The sequence below is a fragment of the Terrapene carolina genome, unplaced genomic scaffold (genome assembly GCF_002925995.2).
Source record: "Terrapene carolina triunguis isolate 2854851 unplaced genomic scaffold, T_m_triunguis-2.0 Scaffold84, whole genome shotgun sequence".
In the NCBI taxonomy this organism is placed as follows: domain Eukaryota; kingdom Metazoa; phylum Chordata; order Testudines; family Emydidae; genus Terrapene; species Terrapene triunguis.
The window spans coordinates 6,789,291-6,816,528 of NW_020664435.1; the positions used below are offsets into that span (position 1 = coordinate 6,789,291).

Genomic DNA, 27,238 nt, shown 5'->3' on the forward strand with positions numbered 1-27,238 from the left:
TCGGGTGGCAGCTCCCAAGGGGGTTTCTGTGATCCAACCCGTCACAGACATAACTATACAGTGACACCTTCTTTCTCACACACACAGCCCCTCTAGGGAAAGGCAGGCAGACAGGAAGAGCAGCCTACAATGAGCAGAGGGAGGAGCTGGGCCAGCTAGAAGGACCAAAGGAGTAATGAACAGAGGGAGGAGCTGAGCTCTCTTCTGATCCCAGGGTTGTAGTATTCCAGAAGTGGTACAATCCTGTGTTTACAATAAATGGTACAGGGGGCCAGTCTCCATTTGACAATATTGTCTCCCAGTAAATCTCCCTCATGAAGAGGGTTTGAAATGAAAACACGTACATACTAAACAAGAATGTACTCGACCAGTCATTTTCTATATTGCCTCTATATGTTTATATTCCAGTTATTGCTCACTCCTCATGATAGTTGAGACTGGCTGGGAAGACCCTGACATTCCACCCTAGGACTAGTTGGGCCTCAGTGCTGGAATGTGTTCCCTTGGAGGTTCATCAGTGCCTATTCAAGTGGAAACACTGGGTATAATCCATGACATATGCATTTGGCATAGATTTAGTCTGATGCTTTGCCTTGTAGGTTTTGTCTGTTTTATTCCAGACAAAGTACCAATATAGTTAGGGAGAAGTTACAGGACTGAGGATCCAGAGACTTGGACTTTGCTACAAGTTTTGCTGCAGACTGCACACACACATGCATAACCATGCACCCCTGAGCATATGCATTAGGATATAGTCTTTAATATCATGATCGTATGCTATTTCTGAAATAGTCTGTTAAATCCAGAGTTGTGAGTTCAATCCTTGAGGGGGCCATTTAGGGATCTGGGGCAAAAATCTGTCTGAGGATTGGTCCTGCTTTGAGCAGGGGGTTGGACTAGATGACTTCCTGAGGTCCCTTCCAACCCTGAGAATGTATCTTGTAAAAAATGCACTTTAAAGTGAGCAGTGAGCTTCCTCAGAGCTCTTCCTTCTTTCATGCCACATCTTGTATATAAGTGAATTATCGTAGGTTCTGTTTAGATCAGTGCTTCTCAACCTATTTACCATTGTGGGCCGTATATGCAGTTCTCTATGTGTTATGTGGGCCACATCCACACTATATACACACACACACACACACACACACACACGCTACCTGTATGGCCCTGAGGATGTCACATGGGTTGCAGCTGTTTGCTGACTGGTCCAAAAGCGGCCCGAGAACCATTGGTTTAGAATAAACAAAAGAGCATACTGTGTGTATTTTGCACTGGACTGTGACTCAGAATCCCAGGTCCTATTCCCAGTTCTGCCACTGCCCTGCTTGGGTGACCTTGGACATGTCACTTCATCTCCCCGTGCCTTAGTTTCCCCATCTGCAAAGTAGAGCTAATAATACTGACCTTTTTAAAGCACTTTGAGATATACTGATGAAAAGTGCTATATAAGAGCTGGATATTAATTATTATTATTATTACTACAAGGTTCTGCACATGTGGATTTATGGTTGTGTTTTATTTGAGAAGCAGTAAGTGATCATGCAGTCAACGACTATGCAAACATGAGAGGGACAAATAAACCTGTAGGTGCAATCTTTGACACTTCCTAACTTTTGAGTGCTTATCCATTCAACTGTACCTTCTTCTAATCTTTTTGAAGACTATAAATAGCAGCCTTTGTAGAACAAAATACAAAATGGTGGATTGTAGAAAGAATCCACCATTAAAGTCAAACTCAGATACCAAGTCTCCTAAAAATTAGGAACCACTGAGTTTTTGCTACAATACAAGACTGATGTTTCACCAGCTATTTAGAATAAACATGAGATGGCCCATACCACAACCCATACCACAAATGAGATAGCACTCCTATTGCATAAGAAGCAAAACAAAACACCCCTTTAGAAAATCTCCTCAAAGGAACAGTTCATTTGGGATTAAAAAGAGCTTCTGTTCCCATCAGCCATTCAGTCAATGGGCACCAAGAACAGCACGAGGTCACATTCTTAGGCAAATCAGAGTATTTCTGCACACTAGGGAGCAGACAGTGTTCACTAGCTTGAGTGGAGGTAATAAGTTACAAATAACCAATGGAAACAGGCACAAGGGATAGGTGTTTTTTTCTAAATAAATATAATTAAATAATAAATAGCATTTGTATAAGCTTAACACGTACATAAGCAGAATTAGTCAACAAATAATTCTATATTTTTGAGCATTTAGATGACCCTCATTTATTTGATTACTCTAATTTCTAAAATGTGCCAATCATACAGTCACTAAGCACATTTAAAAAAACTAAAGCCACAAATTCAAAAATACAATAACAGCTCAGTTGATCAGTCTTCCCAGCCATTTTATCAACATCCATCCTCAGTATTCACCCAGAACGTAACCTGCCTCCCTATTAAGTACCCGCCACACAGCTCCAGAAAAAGCCCTGGAAAACATATGCACTTGACAGTGTGCCCCGCCGGTCATCAAATCTAAGCTTATGCATTGATTGGCTGTATAGTCTTTGTTGTGAACTACTTTCTACTTAGTTCTGAATTACAGAATTTCTATTTTAAAACTGCCTGAGATGTAATTCATTGTTTATTTTCATTTAATTCTACACGTTGTTGCCTACATAGTAAACACAAAAGTGAGGTACAAACACAACCATTGCATACTATAGCATTAGAATAAGCTGAAGCTAGCTTATAACATGCTTTCAACAAAATCATCACTCATATTAAACCACCTACAAAAACCCAAATGCATCTCATTGGGATTTCTGAGTTTAAGCACTCTGCAAAGTACTTTGCAAGATCACATTTTGAAACATCATATTAAATACAGCGAAAAACTGCTTTTTTGTCCACTGTGTCATAGCTTTGGAATTATGCACAGGAATTTATTTACATTTAGCTCAAATGACCATTTCTGCTAGCAGCTATAATTAAAATGCCATATACTGCCGTTCAGCTATGCCACAACTCCCTGTTGACTTCAATGGGAGTTGAGTGGGTGGAACAAAAGTAGTGTGTGCTACACAGTGACGAGAGGTAACACAACCCTAGGCTGCATGTAACACACTGGAACTCATATTAAGTAAAAAATAACAAATTCACGCAGAATGGCATCAACTACATAAAAATCATGTTAAAAGAAGTCTTGGAAAGAAAAGCATAACGGATTGAACCACCGTTCACTTCCTTCTGACATCATTTGTCAATATGTCTTCATAGCTCTGCACAGACTATGCTTGTACACAAACGTATTATTTACTTATTTTCCTCTCTCTTGAAGTTGTTGCACTTATGCATACCTTACTGATCTGGAGTGAGCTTCCGTTTTCTCATTCATCTGTAAACAAACATGCCATATTCGTTCATTTGTTTTCTGAAGATTTTCTTTTTTGTTTGTTTTCCTAGTAATAGTTTTGACAATTATATATTACATGGCTTGAGAGAAGATAATGGGAAAGATTCTCATTCACCCTGGTACACCAATCTTGCAGTGTAAAAAGGGCCTTACAGTAGGTGTGAATGTCATTGCATTACAGCTGGAGGCAGACATGTGGAGGACTGGTGTCATCACATACATCCACCACTTTAAGGCTCACTCCACTGCCAGAACCAACTGAAGGAGCCTTAGTGTAAATGAGAATCTGGCTCAATTTGATTTAAAAGGCAAAGAGAAGAGTTACCTATTTAAAAAAAAAGGCATTTGTCATGAAGGGCATTGCCCTGCAAAGGGAATGCTCTATTAGCCTCAGTGTCCACAGTGACACATCCATGGAGAACATAATGAATTTGTAGGCAACTCCAGGCAGGTTATGAAATGCTAGTTAGGAAGAAGTTACGGGACTGTGGATGCAGAGACTTGGACTATGCTACAAGCTTTGGGGCAGACTACACACACGAGCAGAACTGTGCACCCCTGAGCATATGTATTAGGATATTTTTCTGTTCAGGTTTTCTACTCAGCTGGACCTCCTCATGAATCAACAACCTGGAACAAAGCAAGAACTGTTTAATTTTCTCCATATTTCTTTTTTTCTTTTTCCCCTGGTCCCATGGGTATTTCTTATCTTGTCTTTGTGAGATTTGGTCCTCTAAAATTGCAGTCTTGCTTCATTGTACATATTAATGCCTCTTTTCTACAGTCTGAAAGTCTGACCTCTTTGCAATAAAACTACTCGTTCGGATGTACGGAGGGAGCAAAACAAGTGGGCGTAATATTTCCATAGCCAAAGTTCACTGGAATTTATTGACGTAGCTACTTTTTTAATTTGCTGATCCCCATAATGTAGGAAGTTTTATATAAAAATACTAACATAGGGAAGATACTGGGATAAGAACTGACATGGGGAATACTCAGTGAAGCAGATTTATTTACATTTTGTTCATGAACGTAAACAATAGACAAACAGGCACTTTGATGGTACAAACAATAGACAGGCACTTTGAGGGTACAAACAAATTTGCCAGCATGTAGTACAAAAATACTACTCTCCTTTATACACTTCACAGTCTGCTCTCCCTCCTCCCCTCCCACCCCGCAAATTGCTCTCAGCAGTTTTTGCTACCCACCGAGTTTGTGCCAGAAATCCATGCAGTGTATTGCCAGCAAAGGAATGTCGCCTTTTAAATGCTTAGAACAAGGGACAGGGCTTTAACAGACAGCAGAATCTGCCAGAGCACCAGTTTCTCCTCTTCATCCACACAATGCTGACATTGTTTGGGAAAGCAGCTCACTACGCTCAATCCCCCTTTTCTGCAGATCTTGCTACAATGAAGAGTGAAGTCAGTACCAAAGAGCGGAGCTTTCAGTAAGAGCCTTACAACTACTTGCCCCAGCTGGGTGGATCAGAGTTGCTCATTTTGCAAAGAATTTCTTAGCGTGCTCTGTAGCATCACCCTGAGACTAGTGCAATTTTCCTTTAATAATCTCCTGTAATTTGAAGGTCATGAAATACATCAGTAAGTTCCAAAGGATACGTCTGAAATACTGTGCAGTTTACATAATTGAGAACTTAAACTTGAGAACATGAACACTGCACATGTAACTAACTAGGTGGCTCTGTGTATGTGTTATTTTATACAGAAAAAAATTAGTGAGCTCTGAAATTTCCCTTATGAACACGTTTGCTTTTCAGTTCATTTGAGAGGATCTAATATAAGAATGGATAGACAAGACATAATGCAGACTTCATAGTTGTGGCTCTTGCAATGGACTACCCAGAAATAAAACTAAATGCCAAGATTTTGGGTGCCAAACCTGTAACCTCTAAAAAAGGCCTGCTTTTCAGAAAGTGCTGAGTGCCCACCTTCTGAAAATCACACCCCCTTATGATGTCTCAAGTAGAGAACTCAAAAAACCCGAGGCATTCCAAATCACTACTCAATTAGGAAAATCTTGGGCAAATACTGGGCATATTAGTACACAGGGGTTAGAAAAATGGTGGGGGGGGGGTATTATTATTTAAAATCATTTATACAGCCACATATGTTTATATGATATTTTAAGAGCAGAGATTATGACTCACTCCATGTCCTGAAGAGCTTAAAATATACAGACCAACCATTCAGGTGAGGGATGATGTGGGGATTAGGGATGAGAAGGAAGAACAAGGATTGTTTGAAAAGGCTGGATAAAGAAGGGATGAAGAGAGAAAGCTCGACAGAGGAGGATGGCAGATTATTTCCCATTTTAGAAGCCAGCATGATGAAAGTTGGATCTGAAGTGGAGAGTGGGGGCTGAGAGGGGGAGAAATGGAAGAGGGAGCAAGAGGGCAAGTTAATCAAGAAGAAAGATGACCGGTGCATTTACAAGGGTTTTGGCAAGGAAAACAAGGAGGGTTAAAGGTGGATTCTGGTGAAGAAATAACAGCACTTAGTGAGAATCAATATGGTAAAGAGTCAAATGTGACACCATGGTAGCAAGCCTGGGAAATAGAAAAGATAGTGGAGTTGTTTGTGGAGATCAAAAAGGAAAAGGGACGAAGAGTTCCGTTTTCAAGAGACTGAGTCTGAGCTGGCAGTTAGACAAGTAAGAGGACATGTCAGAGGCATTTAAACAAGGACAGACGGGTAAGAAGGGTATATTTGGGAATCACTCATGGGAAGGCGGCAATTGACCATTGGAGGAGATAAGATTATCTAGAGATGAGGGAAGAGGAGAGCACCAAGACTGGAACTTTGGGTGATAACGGTTGGGAGAGGTAGAGACAGGAGGAGCTATTTACGTAGACACTGAACAAACAGTCAGCAAGATAGGAGGATATAGTCCCGGAGCCAAGGCAGAGAAAATGGCAAAGGAACATAAGAATGCCCATATTGGGTCAGACCAAAGGTCAATTTAGCCCAGTATCCTGTCTTCCAACAGTGGCCAATGCCAGATTCCCCAGAGGGAATGAACAGAACAGGTAATCATCACGTGATCCATCCCCTGTTGCCCATTCCCAGCTTCTGGCAAACAGAGGCTAGGGACACCATCCCTGCCCATCCTGGCAAATAGCCATTGATGGACCTATCTAGCTCTTTTTTGAACCCTGTTATAGTCTTGGCCTTCACAACATCCTCTGGCAAGGAGTTCCACAGGTTGATTGTGTAGTGTGCGAAAAAATACTTCTTTTTGTTTGTTTTAAAGGACAGTGATCAACAGTGTGAAAGGCAGTAAATAAACCAAGTTGTTAAGGACAAAAAATTACCTCGGGGTGGTAAGAAATCATAAATGACCTTTGTGATGGCAGTTACAGTGGAGTAGAGAGCGAGGAGCCAACTAAGAGGAGAGCAAGGGGAAAATGAGAAGAAAGGAAGTCAAGGGAAAGTAAGCAGCATGCTCTGTTATTTTGGAGACAAAAAAAACAGAGAAGAAAGGGGACAGAACCGTAGTTAGACACAATGGATCCTGGGGAATGTTTTTTTACAAGATGGGGAGACAGGAGTATCTTGTACTTGAAGGCAGAGGGAAATGAGCCAGAGGAGAAAGAAAGGACGAAGATAAGAGAAAGGGAAGCATGGATGGCAGGAGGTGAGAAGGCATGAGATTAAGGGAACAAGGTGAAGGCTTAGCAGCAAAGAGAAGAAATGAGACTCAGTCAGAAACAGAAGTGAAGGAGGGGGACCTGGAAATAGGGGTGAATGAGGACAGGGAAGGAAAGGGAGAAGTCATGCTGGATTAGGATGCTTTTTTATTTTGCAAAGAAGCTGGCTATATTCTGAGTGAAGAGGGATGCAGAAGACCGTAAGGTTAGAGAAAGGGTTTATGGAGGGAACTGAAGGTGGAGAAGAACTGACTGTAACTGGTGGTCTAAAAGTGATTAGAGTGAGAACGTAAAGCTGATGAGGCAGAAAGGAGGGATTAGGCAGACTTTCTCTGGACATGCTCAGTGGTCCAAGAGCAGGAATGGAACAAGTGAGTGTAAGGGGAGAGCAAAGGTTGAGGAATGGAAGAATGGACAGAATGGCACAAAAGGGGAGTGAAGAGGAGAAGATAAAATTTTTGGAAAGAGGAAAGATCAGTGTTTTTAGTCTAGAAGTCTCAAAGGTTGGCTGTAGGGTTCTAGGTACTTTTGACTATATCAGTATTCTGTCTTTACAAAGTAACTGCCCGCTGTCAGTAAGGGTATAATTTCGTGTTGACCAGAAAGCTCATCAGGCAATCTCTAATCACTGAACATTGCGCACAAGTACTGACAGCTGCAAAGATTCAAACCACTATACTAGAATCTTACGAATTCTCACCGACATACCCATTATCGTCTCTATATATTTATCTTAGTTTTACTTCTAACAGCCTCTGTCAGTATGGTATCTAAGTGCAGAATTACCAATTTTTCAAATTAGCAAGTAAAAAAAAATGTATTACAAAATAGACTTTTTCATATATTTTGACAAGTGTGGTTTTGTTTGAATTATGTATGATAATTCTTTGGAATGTTCCAGTAAAAGTTATATAGTATTGTGACAGAATATACCCGTATTCACACCCTACACACTACTGTAATAATTTTTGTACAAGACCTGTCTTGTGAGGTATCATTTAAAAACTCATTATTTGCTAATCAATATCATCATGGCAAAATGCACATAGCAGCATTAAGGAGGGACATGACTATAAAAAGAAGGGGCAGACCCCAAGGCACCCCCCCCTCTCTACCCACTGCATTCAATGCACCAGAAGAGACAAAGGAAGCAGCCATTGGACTCTGGGGGAGGGGTCCTGACCTAAAGAGTTTGGTCAGTCAGACTGCTGAAAATATGAGGTGAGAAAACTTTGCCTTGAATCTAATATAGTTTGTTAGGTGAGGCACCAATTGCATTTTATCTTTATTTCTCTTGTAACCAGTCATGACTTTTATGCCTCTTTACTTGTACTCACTTAAAATCTCTCTGTATGCAGTTAATAAACTTGTTTTACTGTTTTATCTAATCCAGTGTGTTTAAGTTGAAGTGTCTGGGTAACTCCATTTGGGGCAGCAAGTTGTGTGCCTATTATTCCCTTAAAGGAATAACCGATTCAATACATGTGTACTGTCCAGCAGAGGGCTGGGCAGTACAGGACACATGTTTGGGGGTGGGGGTGGGGGGATCTGGGACTGGGAGTGTGTTGTGGACACTGTGGTAATCTGTAAGGTTGGTAAGAGCCAAGGTGTGGCTGCAGCACACAGACATAGCTGGGAGTGACTAACATGCTGGAGGCTGTTTGTGAGCAGTTCAGATTGGAGGCTAAAGCCGCAAAACCTTGTAAAGGAAAACAAAGGGAGATACCGCAGGTTACAGGGCAGAAGTGACAACCACTCATTGGTCTGGATTGTACCCTGGTATGTCATAAGTACACTTGAACATATTTTTCAAAAATATTGAAGTCTTTGAAACATGCGACCTCTCTCTTGCATTCTGCAATTACATTCTTGCTGAAAAAGGGGAGGGATACAATCATTTTTGTGTGCGCATCTCAGGAACAGCAGATGCGCAATTAAGTGAAGTGAGATTTACAAGTTTCTATTGTACTTTTTCAAACAGAAAGGGAAATTTCAGCAGCATGGCAACAACCACAGCATGACAGTACTTGAGAACATGGCCAGGTAATTCAAGCAAAAATTCAACACTGGAAGGAGAATTTAAAACACAGATGATCTTATATGTTAACTTTCAAATACCTATTTATGGTATATTTATGGAGCAAAAATATCAGGCTGAGATCCTGTAACTTCTTTCCTGAAGAAGTCAGCGCACCACTGAAATCAAAATCATAATAGTGCAAACCAACCGGAGTGGGGAGAGAGGGTCCATATGGGTGCAGCAGACCCCCTGCATGCAAGAAGCTGCAGAACTGGGGCCTAAATGTATGGCTGACTAATAACAAAATCAAAACAAAATATGAATACACCAAAATATAGATTTTATTCATTTCTTTTAATAAATGCAGATGGTTTTCAATGAAGGTTAAAATATTTTACCATTTGTATAGTGTGTTACCTCCAGATACCATAATTAGTGTGTGTTAGTATAGAAGAGAATGATCTCAAGGTGTGTTATCCCATAGTAATATCATTCCTTGTCCTGCATTCAGGTCTTCCCACTGAATTTGTGGGACACTATAATCATGCTGCAAGACTGAGACCATTCTGTGCAACAAACATCAACCCTAAACTCAAACCTTTTGTACAGTAGCACTCACCACTGTCTGTGCCTGCATGCTGTTGCTCTTTCCACACTGGCTATTAATATCTGGCAGGACTTGACTAGAATATTTGCCTAAAAAAACATCACTAAACTTAGCTTTGTGTGTGTACGAGCATATGTACATGCACTTGTGTAGGGGGTGGAAGCATACCCGTGTGGACTACAGAACCAGATTTGAAAATACAATAATGTTGATAGTACTTCTGCTCTATAACCATTCTCACATACCAAAACAGGTATTGTACAGTAGGTACTAATCACTAATAACCAAAAACTATATAACTCCTACTTAGGCACCTTTTCTTCATAATTTCCCCCAAAATATTTTGATATGTTCCTCTAACATTGCTAGAAAAAAATGTGGCTATCATATGATCATGTTGCACAATTCCCTTATCTAACTGTTCTACATATTCTCTCTCTCTCACACACACACAAGGCTCAGCTCACATAACCTCCCTGATGCATGTTCAGTCTCTGCAAGTATATACTCTAGTACTCCAATTCCCAGATGCCATGGATTCATCACAAACTGTCTATGTAAAAATATGTATGGATATTCAACTAAAATACTAACAATCATAACGTTGAAAAGTAGCTGGCAAACACATCCTTATTTCTACTTTTTAGTTTGTCAAAATTAGTTTTACAGCTGCCATTCTGCTTTGTCTGTGGTCCATAACGAAACCCCAGATATGACCACTGATACATTTCTGGAAAGTTTGGAACCATATTCACATTTTAACTACATGCTGGCCCTTAATTGTGTAAGGGTTGAGCCAACACCAAAGATCTCAATTCTGCTGAACTTTGGGAAGGCTCAGATCCATATTCGACCTTTACATCTCTAAATGTACTATAGGCAGTATACTACATAAAAGAATAACAGAGAGGATGAACTAAGGACAACAAATAATCATGTGAACCCCACCTCCCAATGCAATACTTAATTTATCGGTGGACACAATGAATTAAGAGAAGGAGCCATCATGTGTTTTTACATCATTCTGCAAAGTACCACATCTAAAAAGAGGTACTTCCAATTACATCCTCATGTCAGCCAATCATATACTGCTGTAAGGATGGAGAGGACAGGTTACTCCAGGAATGACAACCACTTGTCTGCCTGCTTGAATTAACTCTGACTTAGTGAGTAAGGCCAAACTATCCTGCCTTTGGAGGCATTCAAACTAGTCTGAAACTAATCTGCTTAGCCCATCTCTAAAAGAAATGCAGGGCTTTCTAACAAAATACCAGTGGGGTTTTGGTACTCACCTTACATCCCTCACAGGCACTGACGCCATAATGATATCCAGATGACTTGTCCTGACAGACAAAACAGGGCTTGTAAACACGAGGGGGAGGAAGTGGGGAAGGTGGACTTGGGACAAGTTCTTCAGAACTGGTGCTCTGAGTTTCGATGGCTACAAAAGAAAAAAAGAAAAAAAAGAAAAAACACCATTTTAGTGCATTACCTTTGACTTTTATATACTCTATTATTTATCCCTTTACAGCTACTAAAAAAATTCTGTATCACAAGCATATGTTTGGCTTTCTTCGCAAAATTTAAGTAGAGATGCCATCAGATCCACACTCTGTCTCCCTAAACACAGATGTATTTTTTTAAATGAATAGGATGCATAAATTCAGCCCCTTCCATAATCTTGCAATCCCATATTCCAAAAGGCACATGGCATCAGATCCACATGCTGGGCCAAATTCCACGCTAAGATACCCCCAACACAAATCCTTTAGACTAGACTAGGAAATGAATTTGGGCATCAGAGGACAGAATTTAGATCATATTCTAGATTCAGCCCTTGGAATTAAACATGAGCTATTGATGCGCACATCTGAGCACAGAATGTAGTCTTTGATGGGGAATGACGTGAAATATCTATCCATTCAACATTTATCTTTTAGCTAAACATGCTATGAAGTCTCTCACCTACTTCCACAACAGAGGTAACATTTTCAGGATGCAAGTTTGTCATGGAAGGATATGGAAAATCATCAATGTGCATTAAGAGACTGATGATTTAAGCATAGGACAGCAAGTTCTAATCCTACAGTTTTTCTATCTGTACTATTGACATAATGCAGTAACACTTATTGATCTGCCTTATGGGATATTAATGTTTGTAAACCACTTTGAAAAGGGGCCACTTAAGTATTATGACATCTTGTCACTTTACTGCCTTAATATTTCTGGATGGACATTTATTTTGAATCTGTTGAGGCATTAGTTACTCCTTTCTGGGAAACAACATGAAAGCTCTGTGAAGCAGGATAAAAGATGTGAACTTGATCTTTTCAAAGCATCTGCATTAGTTTTCTCTGATACACCATCATCATCATCCATATTTGTTGTAGATGTGCAATACATTTCCTTGTTTCAGTAAGTTGTTCTGCTGCTTCTCGGACAAATACCTCTAATTTTTCAACAGATACATAGAAATGATGTAACGTATGAACTTGTATCCATCTAGAAATATTAGACATTATCCACAGAGCTAACTCTCAAGAGTCTTAAAAGTGAACACTAAGAATATTAGTCAACAGAACATTTTGGACAAGATTTACTGTCCAAGATGGTTTCCACATTTTTCAAATGTTGCATTTGTATTACATCCGGGATTCATTCCCAACCCACATTCTTCAGAATTCACTGACACTTAGCTAAACCATGTTACAAGTAACATGCTACAGGTTCCAACTCTACAGAGCAAAGTTTAATTTTTTTCTTAAAAAAAAAAAAAAAAAAAGAGGGAGACAAAATCCACTATATTCTTTCTTTTAATAGTCATTTTTAGCATTTAAGATAGACACAGAGCATTCTGTTATTGATTTGTGCACAGTCACCCTGCTTAAATCAATAATCTATTAGTCCTTTTAAATTAAAGTTAGATTCATCAAATGCCCTTGAGAGGTCTCAAACATTCTGTTCCTTATTTCATGCTAGTACATGCATCTTAGTGACTCCCAATCAGTATCTGGAATGATAAAAATTTAGCTCTAAAACTCTGCAATCTCAGCAGACGTGTTCTATATTAGTTCATTGAGCTATCTCACTCAGTGTAAAAACCAGTTTTTAGACATCCCATGGGGAACGAGGGTTGTGTTATTTGGTAAAACAACTGCACTCTTGCCATACTTATATGATTTTAGTTTGGAGAAAGCAGTCTTTTAGGAATAATTCTGATCTGCTTCTACTTTTTTGATCGTTTATTCCAAACAAGAAGCAGCATCCAATGGTGGTGTTCATATTGCTAACCATATGCTCAACAAAGCTCTGTCAGACTCTGGCCAAGCCACAGGAACTTGTGTTACTTATATGAGATGAAACACCCGGCTCTGTTCATAAATGCACAAAGCAGAGTCAGCAACTGAAGATGCTGAGGAAGCTGCTATAGAACTGCCAAGGTAGACAATTTGAAAATGGATATGACAATCAAAAAACAACAAGAACAAGAAATAAACCTCCCAAGCCAGCTCAGCTATATCTGCTATTAAATTGGCTTAGCCCATACACTGCAAACATGTGTCACAAGAACAAACGCCTAGTGAGTTTTATTTGTCACAAGAAAACAATTACAGGGCTTGTTTATTTTTGGTTATAGACAAGTATTGTAGTTGCACAGAGGGCCTGGATTCAGATCACATGGACTCTATTTCAATCTGTTAGTAACTTACTGTGGATCCTTGGACTTAGCCTCCTTGCCTCAGTTTACCTATCTGTAAAATGGTATGCTGGCAACTCCTAGGAATGGTGCCAGAGGCTTAATCGATTCATGTTTGTGAACCACTTTGCAGTCACTGGATGAAAGATGTTATGTAAAGGAACAAAGTACTATTATTATTACTTCACATAGGTTGTTTGGGCAAGAGCAGCAGGAAAAAAGGCATTCTGTATATAAGTGTATGTGTTACAAATAGGAAGGTAGAGTCCCAGCTAATGCAATTTTAAAGTAATCCTACAATTTTCCCAAAGTGGGGAAAAACAAAACACAACTTGATTTTTAATGTTTTGCTGTAAGCAGAGGATGTGACACTTGGGAATCTCAACTCACCTGAGAAAATACAGCATAAAAGAAGTTACAAAACACAAGTTCCACTTAAGTATTCAGGGATTCTCATACAAAAGGTCACTTCATGATTCCTAACATGTTTGAAATTTTTCTAAAGGTTAGATAAAGTAGCAGATAAGATCCTTAAGAGAGTGTATAAGAGCTAATTTACTGCTAGCTAAACCATGTTGACAGACAGAGGTATTTTATTTTGTGGCTGATTAAAAGCAGACAAGCATTATGAAGCCCTTTCATTATACTAGAAACTTAGATTATTAAGACTGTATTTTAATGCACACTTTGGACAGCTAAGTCTTAAAAGAATAAAAAGTTGTAAAGCAAATGGCATTTCCTGGATAGCCCCAAGGGAACTTTGAACACTGGGTTCTGAGTCCCTGGTGGGAAGGAGCAATTTCAGCTAATTAGGGTGAATAGAAAAGTGTTGCATTTGGTCAAAACATTCTGTTAACCCTCATTTTTGTTGGCACCAAGAAGAGTCAGTCAGTCTATTTTTTTTTTTTTTTTTTTGTGAATTCACTGCTGGAGTGAAAAGCACACAGCTCACATACATTAGGCAGAAAGTCAAAGGAAACGCCAAAGTTCAGCTAAAGTACAAGTAATTAGAAACAGATTCTCTGCCGCTTGTATGTGTGCATTTCATTGTAGACGTTATTTATAAGCCTCCAAACATTTGCAAAAATAACTATATTCCGCAGATCATTTAATTTTTATGTCTAGTCTAGAAAAAGAGTCTGCCTTTAATCATCTTCCAGTAAAAATCTAGGCAGTGGAAAAGTGGGTTTCATTTGTTTCCATACAAATTTATTTCTTTCATATGCCATTCAAAACTATATCATCAAATTAAATCCAAAATATCACTGACTCCTGCCCCCTCAAAAATTTTTAATAATAAAGTGCTTTGAATCTGTCATACTTAAACAAATAGTTTGCATTGTTATGAGGTTGTTGGGTTTTTTTTTTTTTTTTTTAAAAAAAAAAAGGGTTTGAAAAAAAAAAAAAAAGAGTGAGAGAAAAAGAAAACATTATCATGGAGACTTGCCAGCCTTGACTTAGTAACCTGGCCATGACCCTAGAGTGAGTATGCGTTTAACCCGGTCACACGGGATTCTGGCTGAGTACTGTTGCTGGGCTATCAATCCCTGCTATTCTTACTATATATACAACAGGTGCAGATCACAGACAATGGGATGAAAACAAAGGGAGATACCATAGGTAAAGACTTTGATTTTCTTTTCTTTTTTTAAAACAAAGATGTTTTGTTAGAAAAAAAAACTCTTGCAAATCTGTTCCCCTCTCAGTCACTGAAGCTGTCTGCTTGACCATTAGAGTGAATGAGGATTTTAAATACACAGCAAATCATGCATATTCCATTTACACAGCACCGTAATTAACTCAAACCATGAAAAAAAATATGCTCAGTTTAAAAAGAAAAAAACATTTCCAGCTTGTGATCCATCAGCTTAAATTTTTGTTAGTAAACTGGGGTTCCAGTACTATCACCATCATCATTTCTTTTGAATATTTTATGCGTGAACACAATGCACTGGGATTGAAATAAAAGCTACCATGATTGGCCCATATGGAGACAATACCTCTACATTTTTAGATGTCTACAAGTACTTTTATTTATTTATTTTTACTTTCCATATCCTCTTTTTCCCCTCCCCCGTCTAATGAGCTCATGTCTTGTCAGCAGCACACATCTGTCTTTAATCTATAATGTTACATTACTTATTTCATTTTAACTCATGGTCATAATTTTTCGAGCATTGATTTTATTCATGACATAGTACAGCTCTACAAGACAGCTTAGGTCTTAAAAAAGGGGAGGGGGAATTCAGAATCAACTAATCACCGTATACTGTAACTACATGACCTGGGCTGAAGGCCAAAAAATAAAAAAAATTAGTCCTCAGGCTGACTTTTATTATGGGAAGTGGCCTTGCATTTTCATAAGGGACACCAGAAGATTAAATATCTACATTAAATTTTTATAATGTGGTTTTCTACTTCAGAGAGCCAAAGCTATCCTTGTTTGTTTGTTGAAAAGCTAAACATGATTCTTTAGATCAGTGGTTCTCATCCAGGGCTCCCTGGGGGGCCCTGAGCAGGTTTCAGGGGGGGGTCCGCCAAAATAAACCAGAGAGCAGGGCCGGCGTTAGATTCGCTGGGGCCCAGGGCAGAAAGCTGAAGCCCACGTCCAAACCCCACCACCCCAGGTTAAAGCCCAAGCCTGAGCAACTTAGCTTCACGGGGCCACCTGTGGTGTCGGGGCCCAGGCCATTCCCCTGCTGGCTACCCCCTAATGCTGGCCCTGGCTTTTAATCTACTGGATATGCAGAAAAACAACTGTTGTGACAACGGTGGGCCCTGGAGTTTTTATAGCATGTTGGGGGGGTCTCAGAAAGAAAAAGGTTGAGAATGAGAACCCCTGCTTTAGATCATTATTCTATACCATGTAGAATTCCTACAGTATGCTTCAAATAATATATCTGTCAAAACCACTTAACATAACAACATAACTAAATACTTAATAATGAGCCCAACTCATAGCCATCAAATTGAAAATAAGGAACCAGGTCTAGCAATTCTTATTAGTGTAAGGGGGACAAGATTAGACCCAAAAAGCAGCACACTTTGGAGAAGAAAAATGCTACTGTGAATGAGGAACAAAACTGCGACTCTGAAGATCCGTGCTCAATTCCCAGCCCTGACACTGATTTCCTTGGGCAAGTCACTTAATTTGTCTGAACCTCAATTAGCCATATGTACAATGGAGATAATATTTCCTTTCTCCAACCCTTTGTGTGTCTGGTCTATTTAAATAGTAGACAGACAAGATAGGTGAGGTAGTAGCTCTTTTATAGGGCCAACTTCTCTTGGTGAGAGAGACAAGCTTTCGAGCGTACACAGAGCTCTTCTTCAGATATGGGAAACTTACTCAGGGTATGTCTACACTGGCAAGTTTCTGCGCCACAAGTTATACTACTTTTATTAAACTGCTGGAATTAAACTGCTGTTGCGTGTCCACACTGTGCTCCTTGTGACGCTGGAGCGCATCTATATTAGCAGCTCTTGCACCGCAAAGACAGCTGTGCATTGTGGTAACTATCCCACTGTGAAACTGGCTGCAGGGTGCTTTGGGAAGGGTTTGCAATGCCTCATGGGGCAGACACAGAGTCACATGATGCAGGTTTCCCAATCCCATTGTTCTATGGGCATCCTACTACATTGCAAGCTGCTTTTCAACTGAAGTGTGTGGGGGGGGGGAAAGAAGGGGGGAGTGTGTATGTGTATGGAGACGGGGAGAGAGACACTGTTTTGGGGGACAGAGAGTATGTCAGCATGCTGTCTTATAAGTTCAGACAGCAGCAGGAAGCAACCAGTCCTGAGGCAGGGGGAGGGGGAAACCCAACATCAGCCCCCGCCTCCATCCCTGGGCTCTCTGCACAGCAATCTCTCTCTCTGTCTCTCTCTTACCTCCCCCCACACCCACACCTGCCTCTGTGTTCAACAGCTCGAACATTCCACATTAATGGTTTGCTTTGTGTCCCGGAGCAGATCAGCACAGCAGGGCAAGGGCTGTCAGAAATGGTGCTCTGAAAGGGGAGGGGCTCATGTCTCCAGGGCAGCTTGAGGCATTATGGGGCAGCTCTGGAGACCAATTACAGCACAGAAAGCAATCAAGTGTCTACACTGGCAATAGAGCGCTGGAGCCTCTGTGCAAATAGCCTTACGACTCTTGTGGAGGTGGTTTTTTTGCAGCGTTGCAACTGAGGAGTTTCTGCGCAGAAAGTGGCTTGGCAGTGTGTACACATCTGCAGTTTGAGCGCAAAAAGCTGCTTTACTGCGCAGAAACTTGCCAGTGTAGACAAGCCCTCGGCGTAACAGCTAAATACAAGGCGAAACTGATTGTTTAGCATAAGTAGTTAACACATATTTAAAGGGACCCTACAAGGTGAAGTGGCCTGTTAAGGCTGTTTTGGGCAGGGACTTTATCTTTCTAGATACTTGTACAATCAATAGCAGAGCTGGGCCCTGATCTTGGCTGGGGCATCTAGGCATTACTGTTATACAAATAATAATAATCCTGCTCAGTCAATAGAAGTTTTGATGAATAAATCTTGAAAAGCCTCAGTAATCATCAGTAAATCAAGTTAAATGCACAATAATATCAACAACTCAAAAAAAAGTTGTTCAATGCAAAGGGCTTGAACTTTCATCACTTACACATGATTTAGATGGGAATTTTGGGTGCAGAGGGAATACAAACTCAAAAGAAATTAGCAACACACTTTAGCGTCACAATTTTTTAAAAACTATTAGGCTCTATTATGGGGAATCAATGGGTGGAACTTTAGCGCACAATATGAACCAGAGTCTTGCATTACAAAAGCAACTCTGAGCAAGGGTACAATTTTGCTCCCATTGAAGTTGATGAAGCTTTTGACTGCAACAGGAGTAGGCTAAGGCTCCCAGAATGTCAAAATACACTGCTCAAAGTTGTTTAAAGATATTTCTGAAGAACTTATTTCCCGTAATATTTTGTAAACTTTACATTTTTCTCTCAATTTTCTACTCACCAGGATTACACCATTGTTCTATATGTGTTTTTAAACCAAAATTCAAAAGTGAACATTGTAAAGCCCAATTTTCATTCCAATATGTAAACAAATTTGTTAGTGTAATGGCCAGCAAAAAGAAACTGTGAAACTTAACACCTGGTAACTGGGTACTATGGTGATGGGTCACATAAGTGATTAAACTTCTCAGCTTGTCCAGGATATGCAATACAACTAGCTTGATATACAAATGAATAGTGAAGATGTTCAAGTGTTATGTTTTTTTTAAACTGACGACAGAACTGTATTGGCCTACTGTCTCTTTTAAATTAGCATATGCAGGTACACTCAGGCAACAATTACCTCAGCAAAGCACCAATTAAGAGTGCAGATGGTTTCTGTATCATTACATCTGGCAGAAAAGTGGGAACCCCATGGTAAACTCTGACCTCAGTCTTAGGCCTGGTCCACACTACAGGGTTAGGTCGATATAAGGCAGCTTATGACAACCTATCTGTGGAAGTGTCTTCACTTAAATTTGGGTCCCACCGACATAAGTGACTCTCTATGCCAATTTAGTAACACCGCCTCCCTGACTGGCGTAGAGTCGTGGTCAATGTAATTAGGCAGACACTGCATTGCTTACGTCGACTGTTACTGGCTTTCAGGAGCCATCCCACAATGCCCCCCACTGACAATACAAACACTCCTGGTGAGGACGTGCACTGCTGACACAAGGAGCCACACAAGCAATTTAATAACTGCAGTGGCTGTATGCCGATGTAAGTTAGGTCAATATAATTTTGTAATGTAGACACAGCCTTAGGGTCTGAATACACTACAAGCACAGGAGCAGCATAGCTGCAGCTATGCCGCTGGAACATATCCACCCTTGAGAGGCAGTAGCTAGGTCGACGGAAAAATTTACAGATGAATCTACACTGGAGCTTAGGTCGTCTTAACTATGTCTCTCAGGGATGTGAATTTTAGGTGTAGACCAGGCCTGATAGAAGTATGAAAGACTCATTACTCACAAGATAATTTTACAATCTTTTAAAGTGACATAACATATGGGCTAAAGTAGTTAGTACAGAGGGGCCCGCATTACCTGTCTTACACACTGTGATAACCGTCTTTGAATCTAGAGAGAGTGCGTAGATCTAGGGCACCATGGTACAGAAAAAAGATCAGTAAAATAGCTTAATTTTAAAAGATTACAGTTCTACTCTGATATGTGAGCCTGGAAAAACAGCTTCTTCTTACTCAACAAGTCTGCCATCTGCGTGTAAACCAAGTCATATCTGCTGCCTTTAGTGGTAAAAATAAGTGTTCCTTTCTGTCCACTCTTTTTAACCCAGTAAAGCTAACAGAGCTATGAGATAGTGATCTGGATCTTATTGCGTCACGCCTTTCATCAACAAAATTGCTAAGTTCCAATTACGAAGCTGTAACATTAGCCAGTGGACTCATATTACAGTAGCCATGAGAGTCAGTGGATACTCACTGGCCTCGACCACGTGACAGAAGGATAACCTTTTGTAACACTGACCCATATCATGCGCGTGGAGCCAGGAAATAAAGATCAGTGTCTTACCAGTACAGGAGTGTGTTCGAGCACAACGGGAAGGGTTTCTGATTGCCTCCACATTTAGTGCACACAAATCTGGCCTCTCATTTGTTTACCCTTTTATCCTACTCTTTTATTTATTCATTTCAGTTCCCTCACTGCTTATTAGCACATTAATTTGGGATGCAGTTTTCAGCAACCTTGAAAATATTCATTGTTCTTTGCCCAGTCATGTCCATTTCTTGCATTATCTTTAACTGAACCTGATTCTGTGTTACACCACAAATAATACGGTCTCCAGTTAGTTGATCTGATAAATAGTCACATTCAATTACTTGGCTTTATGGTGCAGCTTTAACGTGGTCAGTGGTCTCACCTGGCAGCTGGTCTTCTCAAGGGACATTCTTGCATGATCACTGACTGTCTAGGATTCTGAAATCCCCTTAAGACTTTTACTGCAATGTACTGTAGATCTACGACGTCTCTGGGCACACCATACGCAGCAGTCTTGAGGAATTTCACCTTTCACCCTCTCCTGTCTAACCCAGCACTTATATGGCCCCTAGTACTGTACTATCTGAGGCCCAGATCCCCACAGGTAGTTAGGATCCTAATTTCCATTGATTTCAACGTGGATCTGGGCCTGAGTGCCTAATAATCTTTGTTCATCTTCACAGCCCCCCGGTGAAATAGGAAAGTTTTATCCCAATTTCACAGAGGGAGAAACGAGGCACAGAGAAAGTAAGGGACAGATTAATAAAGGTATTTAGGTGTCTAAAGATGCAAATAGGTGCCTAGTGGGATTTTCAAAAGCACCGTGGCACCCAACTGCTTCCTTAGGCTCTTAAATATCTTTCCATAATCTGGCTAAGTGATTTGCAAGATTTAGAGCAAGGAATACAACCCTGATCTCTCTTTGTTACCACTTGCTTCCAGGAAAATGTGTAAACGCTACGGTCACCTTTCTCCAGTTCTCTGCCACTGTTGCTTCTAGACAGGGATTCAGGAGGCTTAATTTGCTCCATTTTTGCTAAAAATTTAGTTTAATTCAGACACAAATAAAAGAAAAAGTAACCTGATATAGGTCAGCTTATATAAGGTTACATCCCTGTCACATGGTAGAGGTCAATATGCACTGATTTTGTTACAAAGGCAAGGCTGTAAGACCTGTACAAACCCTATTAAGGTCAGTGGGGTTGATACAGGTGTACGAAACAGCATGATTTGTACTGCAGAATGTTTATTTGTGATTGGGATGCACAAGCCACAAAAAGCCCAACTTGCTTTTGAGATTCAGGGCTGAGGGTGCAGGGCTAGCTTAGCAAAGAAACCTTTTCCTTGTAAATTAAGCACATATGATCTAGGAATCACAGACACCCCCTGAACAGGGAGGCCAACATGCCATTTTCAGAGTTAATTTTGAGAGCAGAAGTCAGCCATGCTTAAAACCATTGGCTTTTTGGGTTCAGCGTTGAAGCATTTCTGGGACTGTCCATTATTGCAACTGTATCTGTTGTGTCTCTAGTAGTAAATGAAGAGCTTCTCCTGACTGCACAACCAGTTGATATGTATGTGAACTTGCTGCAGTAGTTTAAAAAGGAGCCTTGTGACCAGCATCTATTGCTACTGCTACAGTAGAAAATAGGAAATTAAGCAGATTTAAATTTTCAAGTACAGAGATCCCCCCCCCCTTCTAGCTGATACAGTATGCCAAGAAACACCTGCTTCAGTCACGAAATACAAGAACTTTTGATTAGAGCTGATTGAAAAGTGTCTTTTTCCTAGGAAATTTTGGAAGAGCCAATGAATTCAGGTTTTTGAAAAATAAAGTTTCAGATGTGGGTTTCTTACAGAAAAATCAGAACATTTTAAAGGAAAAAAATTTCTGTGAAATTATAGCAATTTTTTGTTGGGGGAAAAAAAAGTGTTGAAAATTTTTTTTTTTTAAAAACATCCTCTTCTTTTGATTGCATCTTTCTCCCTACATCTTTCAACTTGCTTGTTGTCATAAGTGATGTGTTCTTTGGAGCACGGATGGTGCCTCCCTAAGGGTTTGTACAGCACCTAGCATAATGGGGTCCTAACTGGTGCAAGATGGTGAGGCAGGGAGACAGGGTGTGTAGGGGACTGCTTCCAGCCAGCCTTTGGGTGCACATTAATATTGTGCCAATAGAGTACCTCTAAGCCTGGTTAGGGGGACATTTTCATCCAGAGACAAAGTTTGGCAGTTACTCCAAGGTGGTGAGAGACCAGACTGCTTCTTTCAGAGGGGTGGTCTACAGAGAACACTTACAATGGCATGGCTACGGCTCTCAGAGGCCTGAAAAATCCACAACCCCTAAGAGATGTAGCTATGCCAACCTAACCCACGGCCTAGAAAGTGCTAGTCAATGGAAGAATTCTTCCGACAGCCTACCTACCCCCTCGCAGGGAGGTGATTTACCTGCGCCACCGGGAGAACCCTTCACACCAGTGTAGGCAGTGTCTACACTAACGTGGCGCAGCTGCAGCACTGAAGCTATACCGCTGTAACATTTTAAGAGTAGATAAGCCCCCAGGCCTTGTCTACATTAGAGAAACATTTACAGTTGTGTAACTGAGGCCATGTCTACACTACAGACTTTGGTTGACAAGTTACATCAGCATAAAGCCACCGCAGTTACAATATCATTTGTGCGTATGCATACTGGGCTCCTTGCGTCGCTGCCCTGCGTACTCACCAGGAGTGCTTGTGTCAATGCACAGTGCTGTGTACCATGGGTAGGTACCTCAGTGGGCAACCTGCCACCATCCAGTACACTGTCTTTTGGGAAGTTTTGGCAATGCATGGTGGAGGCAGAAACGAGCCATGCAGTGGTGACTGGGAGCAAGGGGTCAATTTCCCAGTGTGCAACTGTCTCCATCCCATAATGTTATCTATAGCCCATAATTTTCATACCTTTTCTAAAAATACCATAACCCACATAGCCCTCCTTGCTGTCCACCACCCCTGACAAAAGAATGTACCCTGCACAGCTCTGCATTATTGTCATGAGTGTTGCAAGTACAGGATGCATGATCCTCCGGTATTTGCAGAGCTGTAAGAGGAACTGACCATGTCGATTTCCTGGAGGAGAGATTGCTGTGGGACACAGCAAGAACCAATTCAAGGTTGTTGGTGGCATTCGCGGAGCAACTGCAGATGATGGAGCGCCGAGTCTGGGCCTGAGAATCGAGCCCTGACTGGCCGGATCACATTGTAATGCAAGCTTGGGAAGGACAGTTGTGGCTGCAGAACTTTCAGATGTAGAAGGCCACATTCCTGGATCTGTGTGCCGAGCTCGTCTCAGCCCTGCAGCGCAGGGACACCAGAATGAGAGCTGCACTGACAGCGGAGAAGTGAGTGGCGATTGCACTGCTGTTTTGGGCCCTGTTGGGAATTGTGCACTGGTTGGTGTACATCTGTGAATGTAGTGCTGTTGTACATTTAATAGATGCATTGACAAGCACTGCAAAATTATGATTCCCACACACTGTGTGTGTCACTGATCCTTTGAGTTGTGTCACGTGGTACAGTAACAAATAGGTACTTTCTGAACTGCTAGGCACTCTGCAGCATATGTTGTGAACTAATAAAGATGAATTATTTTCCAAATGAATAGAATTTTATTCAGTAACAAAACCAGTGCAACAAAAAAATCTGTGCAATTTAAAAGAAACAATTAATATATTAATGGAACAGAACTTGACAAGGGGAAAAACATCCATGTCCAGTTTACCTGCACATACAGCAACCGTGGCTTTCATAGGTCTGTATATATGAAGCTGTGGTTGTCCTTAATGTCCTGCCAGGGGGTGGAGTGGTAGGGATGCCGCCCCTGATGCCACGTGGAATATTGAGAGGGGGATGTAGGGAGGTGCTGTAGTGGAGTTCTCCATGGGTTGCAAATGGAGGCGAGCCTCTGATAGTTGAACCTGTACGTCCACAACAGCCCATAGCATCTGTGTTTGCTGCCAAAGAAGCCCCATTATGTCCTGGTGCATCTTCCTCTCCTCTTCCTGCTGAGACTGATCTTTCCGCCTCCAGACTCTCTGTCATGTTCACCCTCCAGGCCCTTTGTTCACAGTGATGAAGCACTGGTTGCAGGATCTTACTGAACAGGTCATCCAGAGTCCTCCTCTTTCTCCTCCTTATTTAGCTCAAGCATTCTGTAGATGTGGAGGAGGAACCCCTGAAGGCTGCAACGGCAGAAGCTGCAGATAAAACAGAGGTACCATTGTCAAGTGACAACAGAAAGTGAAAGTTAAGGTTTAAAACTGTAGGGAAGGGAATTCTGAACAAGACACGTGTATTGACACTTCTGCTTCGCCATGGTGAGCATGGCCTGCCAGACGTGAGGGAAATGAGGAGGGAATTGCTTGGTTGTGCAAAAATAGGAGTATACAGGCACCATTTTCCACAGGTGATGGTGATTTTAGCTGATATCTCATTCCTGAAGGTAACAAAGGCACAGCGAGCACAGCTGCTGCTGGCATCCCCAAGCTGCCCCGGCCCATATGCTACTAGCCTGTATGGTGCCTGCTGAAGTTATGGCTGACTGGCGTGGGAAAGAAATAAGGCTGCTATCCCTAGAAACCTTCAGCAGAGGATTACCCAGTACCTCCATGAAAGCATCATCAAGATCTCTCAGGAGGATTCAAGGGACATCCCTCTTTGTGGGGAAAACAAAAAAACAACAACCCTGCTCCGCATTTCCCCCCCTCTCCTCCCACCTAGCAATAGAGTGGAATGAAAAGCAGGTAACGCTACCTCTCTTTGTTGTACCACTACCTCTTATAGTATGAGTAAATTAATAAGAAGTTGACAGCTGTTTTCTGTCAAGTTGGGGATGCCATCACAATAATGGTAAATAAACATACAGACTTACCAGAGGATCTTTCCACTGCACAGGGGTCGCCCATATTCGAATGCCGGGACTGACTGGACTGTGGTGGAGTCTCAAACAGATTCTGACTCGCAGCATAGCTGGAACCCCTGATCATGTGTCCCCCATCTTCCTCCTCGTCGTCCTCCACCTCCTCCTCACTGTTCATGCCAGGGCCTTTGGGCTCCCAGGAAATATCCACAGTGGTCTCCAGGGCAGTGGTGGGATCTCCACCATCTACAGCATGCAGCTCTTTGTCAAAGCAGCAGGTCTGTGGCAAAACTGGCCTTCCAGTATGCCTGCCGCAGTTCTTTCGCTTTCATGTGGCACTGCTGCTGGTCCCTATCGTACCCCTTCTCCGGCATCCCCTGTGCAATCTGCTCATAGCTATCCACATTTCTATGGCTGGTGCACAGTTGTGTTTGCACAGCCTCTTCCCCCCACAGGCCCAGGAGATCCAGTATCTCCTGTGTACTCCATGCCAGAGAGAGTCTGGAGCATGGAGCTGGCACGGTCAGCTGGGTGGTTGCATGCAACAGTGGAGAGTTGCTAGGTGTACTCGCCAAGCTGGACAATCAAGAAAAGGCATTAAAAAAATGGTGGGGTTTTAAAAGGGTGGGGGGAGGGGCCTTCAGGTCTCTGGGACCCATGGGCAGTGGAGTTCATAATTATGATCAGAGCGATCAATGTTGGGCATTGTGGGACAGCTGCTGGAGCACCGTTGATCGTTAGGATCAACATAAGTAACGCAGTATATGCACTTACATTGCGTCAACCTCAGTACATGGACCATGGCTCAAAGCCGCTCGGGGAGGTGGTGTTACTGCATTGTCGTAATGGGGCATTTACGTAGGAGGGAGACAAAACTAAGTGTAGACTCACGCACAACTTACGTCAAGCTAACTTTGTAGTGTAAACAGAGCCTTCATTAGAAATGCTACAGCTGCAGCTGTGCTGCTGTAACGCTTCAGCACAGACACTCACTGTAGAGACGGGAGGGGTTCCTGCTGCGGTAGTTAATCCACCTCTCTGAGAGGCAGTTCTTCCATCGACCTAGCACTGTATAAACCAGGGGTTAGGTTGGCTTAACTACATCACTCAGAGGTGTAGATTTTTCACACCCCACATGATGTAGCCGGGTCAACCTAAGTTTTCAGTGTAAACCTGGCCTAAAGCAGAGCTAATACCAGTGTAACATACCACAGCCGTTTTCTACATTTACAATGGTGCAGCAGATCTCCATTTGGGCTTTGTCCTTGAGTAAGTACACTGATGCAGTTACACTTGAACACATTTCTCTAAGGTAGGCATGACTTGCCAATGATAGGGACAAAATCTGCATGCAGCCCATCATGGGGGAGTTAATAGGGTTGCATGGGATTTTAACAGAAGGCAGAATGTGGCTCTTGCTATTTAAATGATCAAGTAAACAACAAAGGTTCATCACTGAGGTCACCAGCCTGTGAGCCAATGGGCTGGCAGGTAAAGCTGAGCTGACAGGGCAGCAGCTCATCAGTTTGAACGAGGGGTCTATCTTCACAGAGGAAAAAGAAAAAAAAACTGAAGTGAAAGTTTAAATTTTATGGAAAATAATGGAAAAAAATCCTGAACATACTGGTTCTGAGGGTTGTTGCCCTCCCCGCCGTGATTTTAACCTGGCTCAGATCACAAAAAGTGCCACAATTCAGAAGTGTTAATTCTAAACCTGTACAAAGTTGAAAAAAAGATATCTTATGAAAAGCAATTTTGTGGTGTTGCTATTGATATATAAGATTTTATTTTTTAATAAGCAGCCCACAACCCAGTTCCTCGTCCTTAGTTTCGCTGGTGACCTCATAGGGCCAAATCCTCAACTGGAATAAAGTGTGTCGCTCCAGAGAAGTCCAAGGAGCTATAATGATTTACAGCAGCTGAGAATCTGGCCCTTTTGTACTTTAAAACATTAGAGTCTATTGCAATGGCCTTTATAGGAGTAGGATGTCCCAAATTCAGCATGATTTCCCTGCAGGATCAATTACCAGATGATGGGTAATGCAGGACAAGACATTTAAAACATAAAATGGGTCCAATTATCTTCTCACACCTGTTTTACACAGTTGTAGCTCCACTGTCTTTGATGAGTTACTCCTGATTCGCAGCCATCTAAATGAGAGAAGAATCTGCACAATATCTTTGATGATAAACTAAAATCACAAGGGAAATGGACTTGTGACTAGAGGGTGCAGATTCCCCATCTCACCTCCCCCCGCCCTCTCCATGTAAGAAAGTCTCTTTCTATTAACCATAAATGTTTTATAATGTTTGGAGCCTTTTTCTTTTATCTTCAAAAGCTCTGTATCTGTATCAGTTCTTCCTAAGAAGGCTACATATTTTAAGCATGAAACAGAATAATCTGGAGTACTACTTTAAACCAGGGATATATTCTTTGGATCTAATCTCC

General features: G+C 41.4%; 1 protein-coding gene across 3 annotated transcripts in view; it reads right to left on the reverse strand.

Moving 5' to 3' along the window:
* Positions 1-27,238, reverse strand: part of RARB (retinoic acid receptor beta) — a 288,982-nt gene that overhangs the window by 97,559 nt on the left and 164,185 nt on the right. For 2 of the 3 annotated variants that reach the window (XM_024214543.2, XM_024214544.3), the window contains exon 2: positions 10,953-11,101. In XM_024214543.2, the coding sequence (XP_024070311.1) occupies positions 10,953-11,101 (149 nt within the window). Of the gene's footprint in view, positions 1-10,952; positions 11,102-23,652; positions 24,153-27,238 lie in introns of those variants that run through there. The other variant, XM_024214545.2, reaches the window with a different exon arrangement.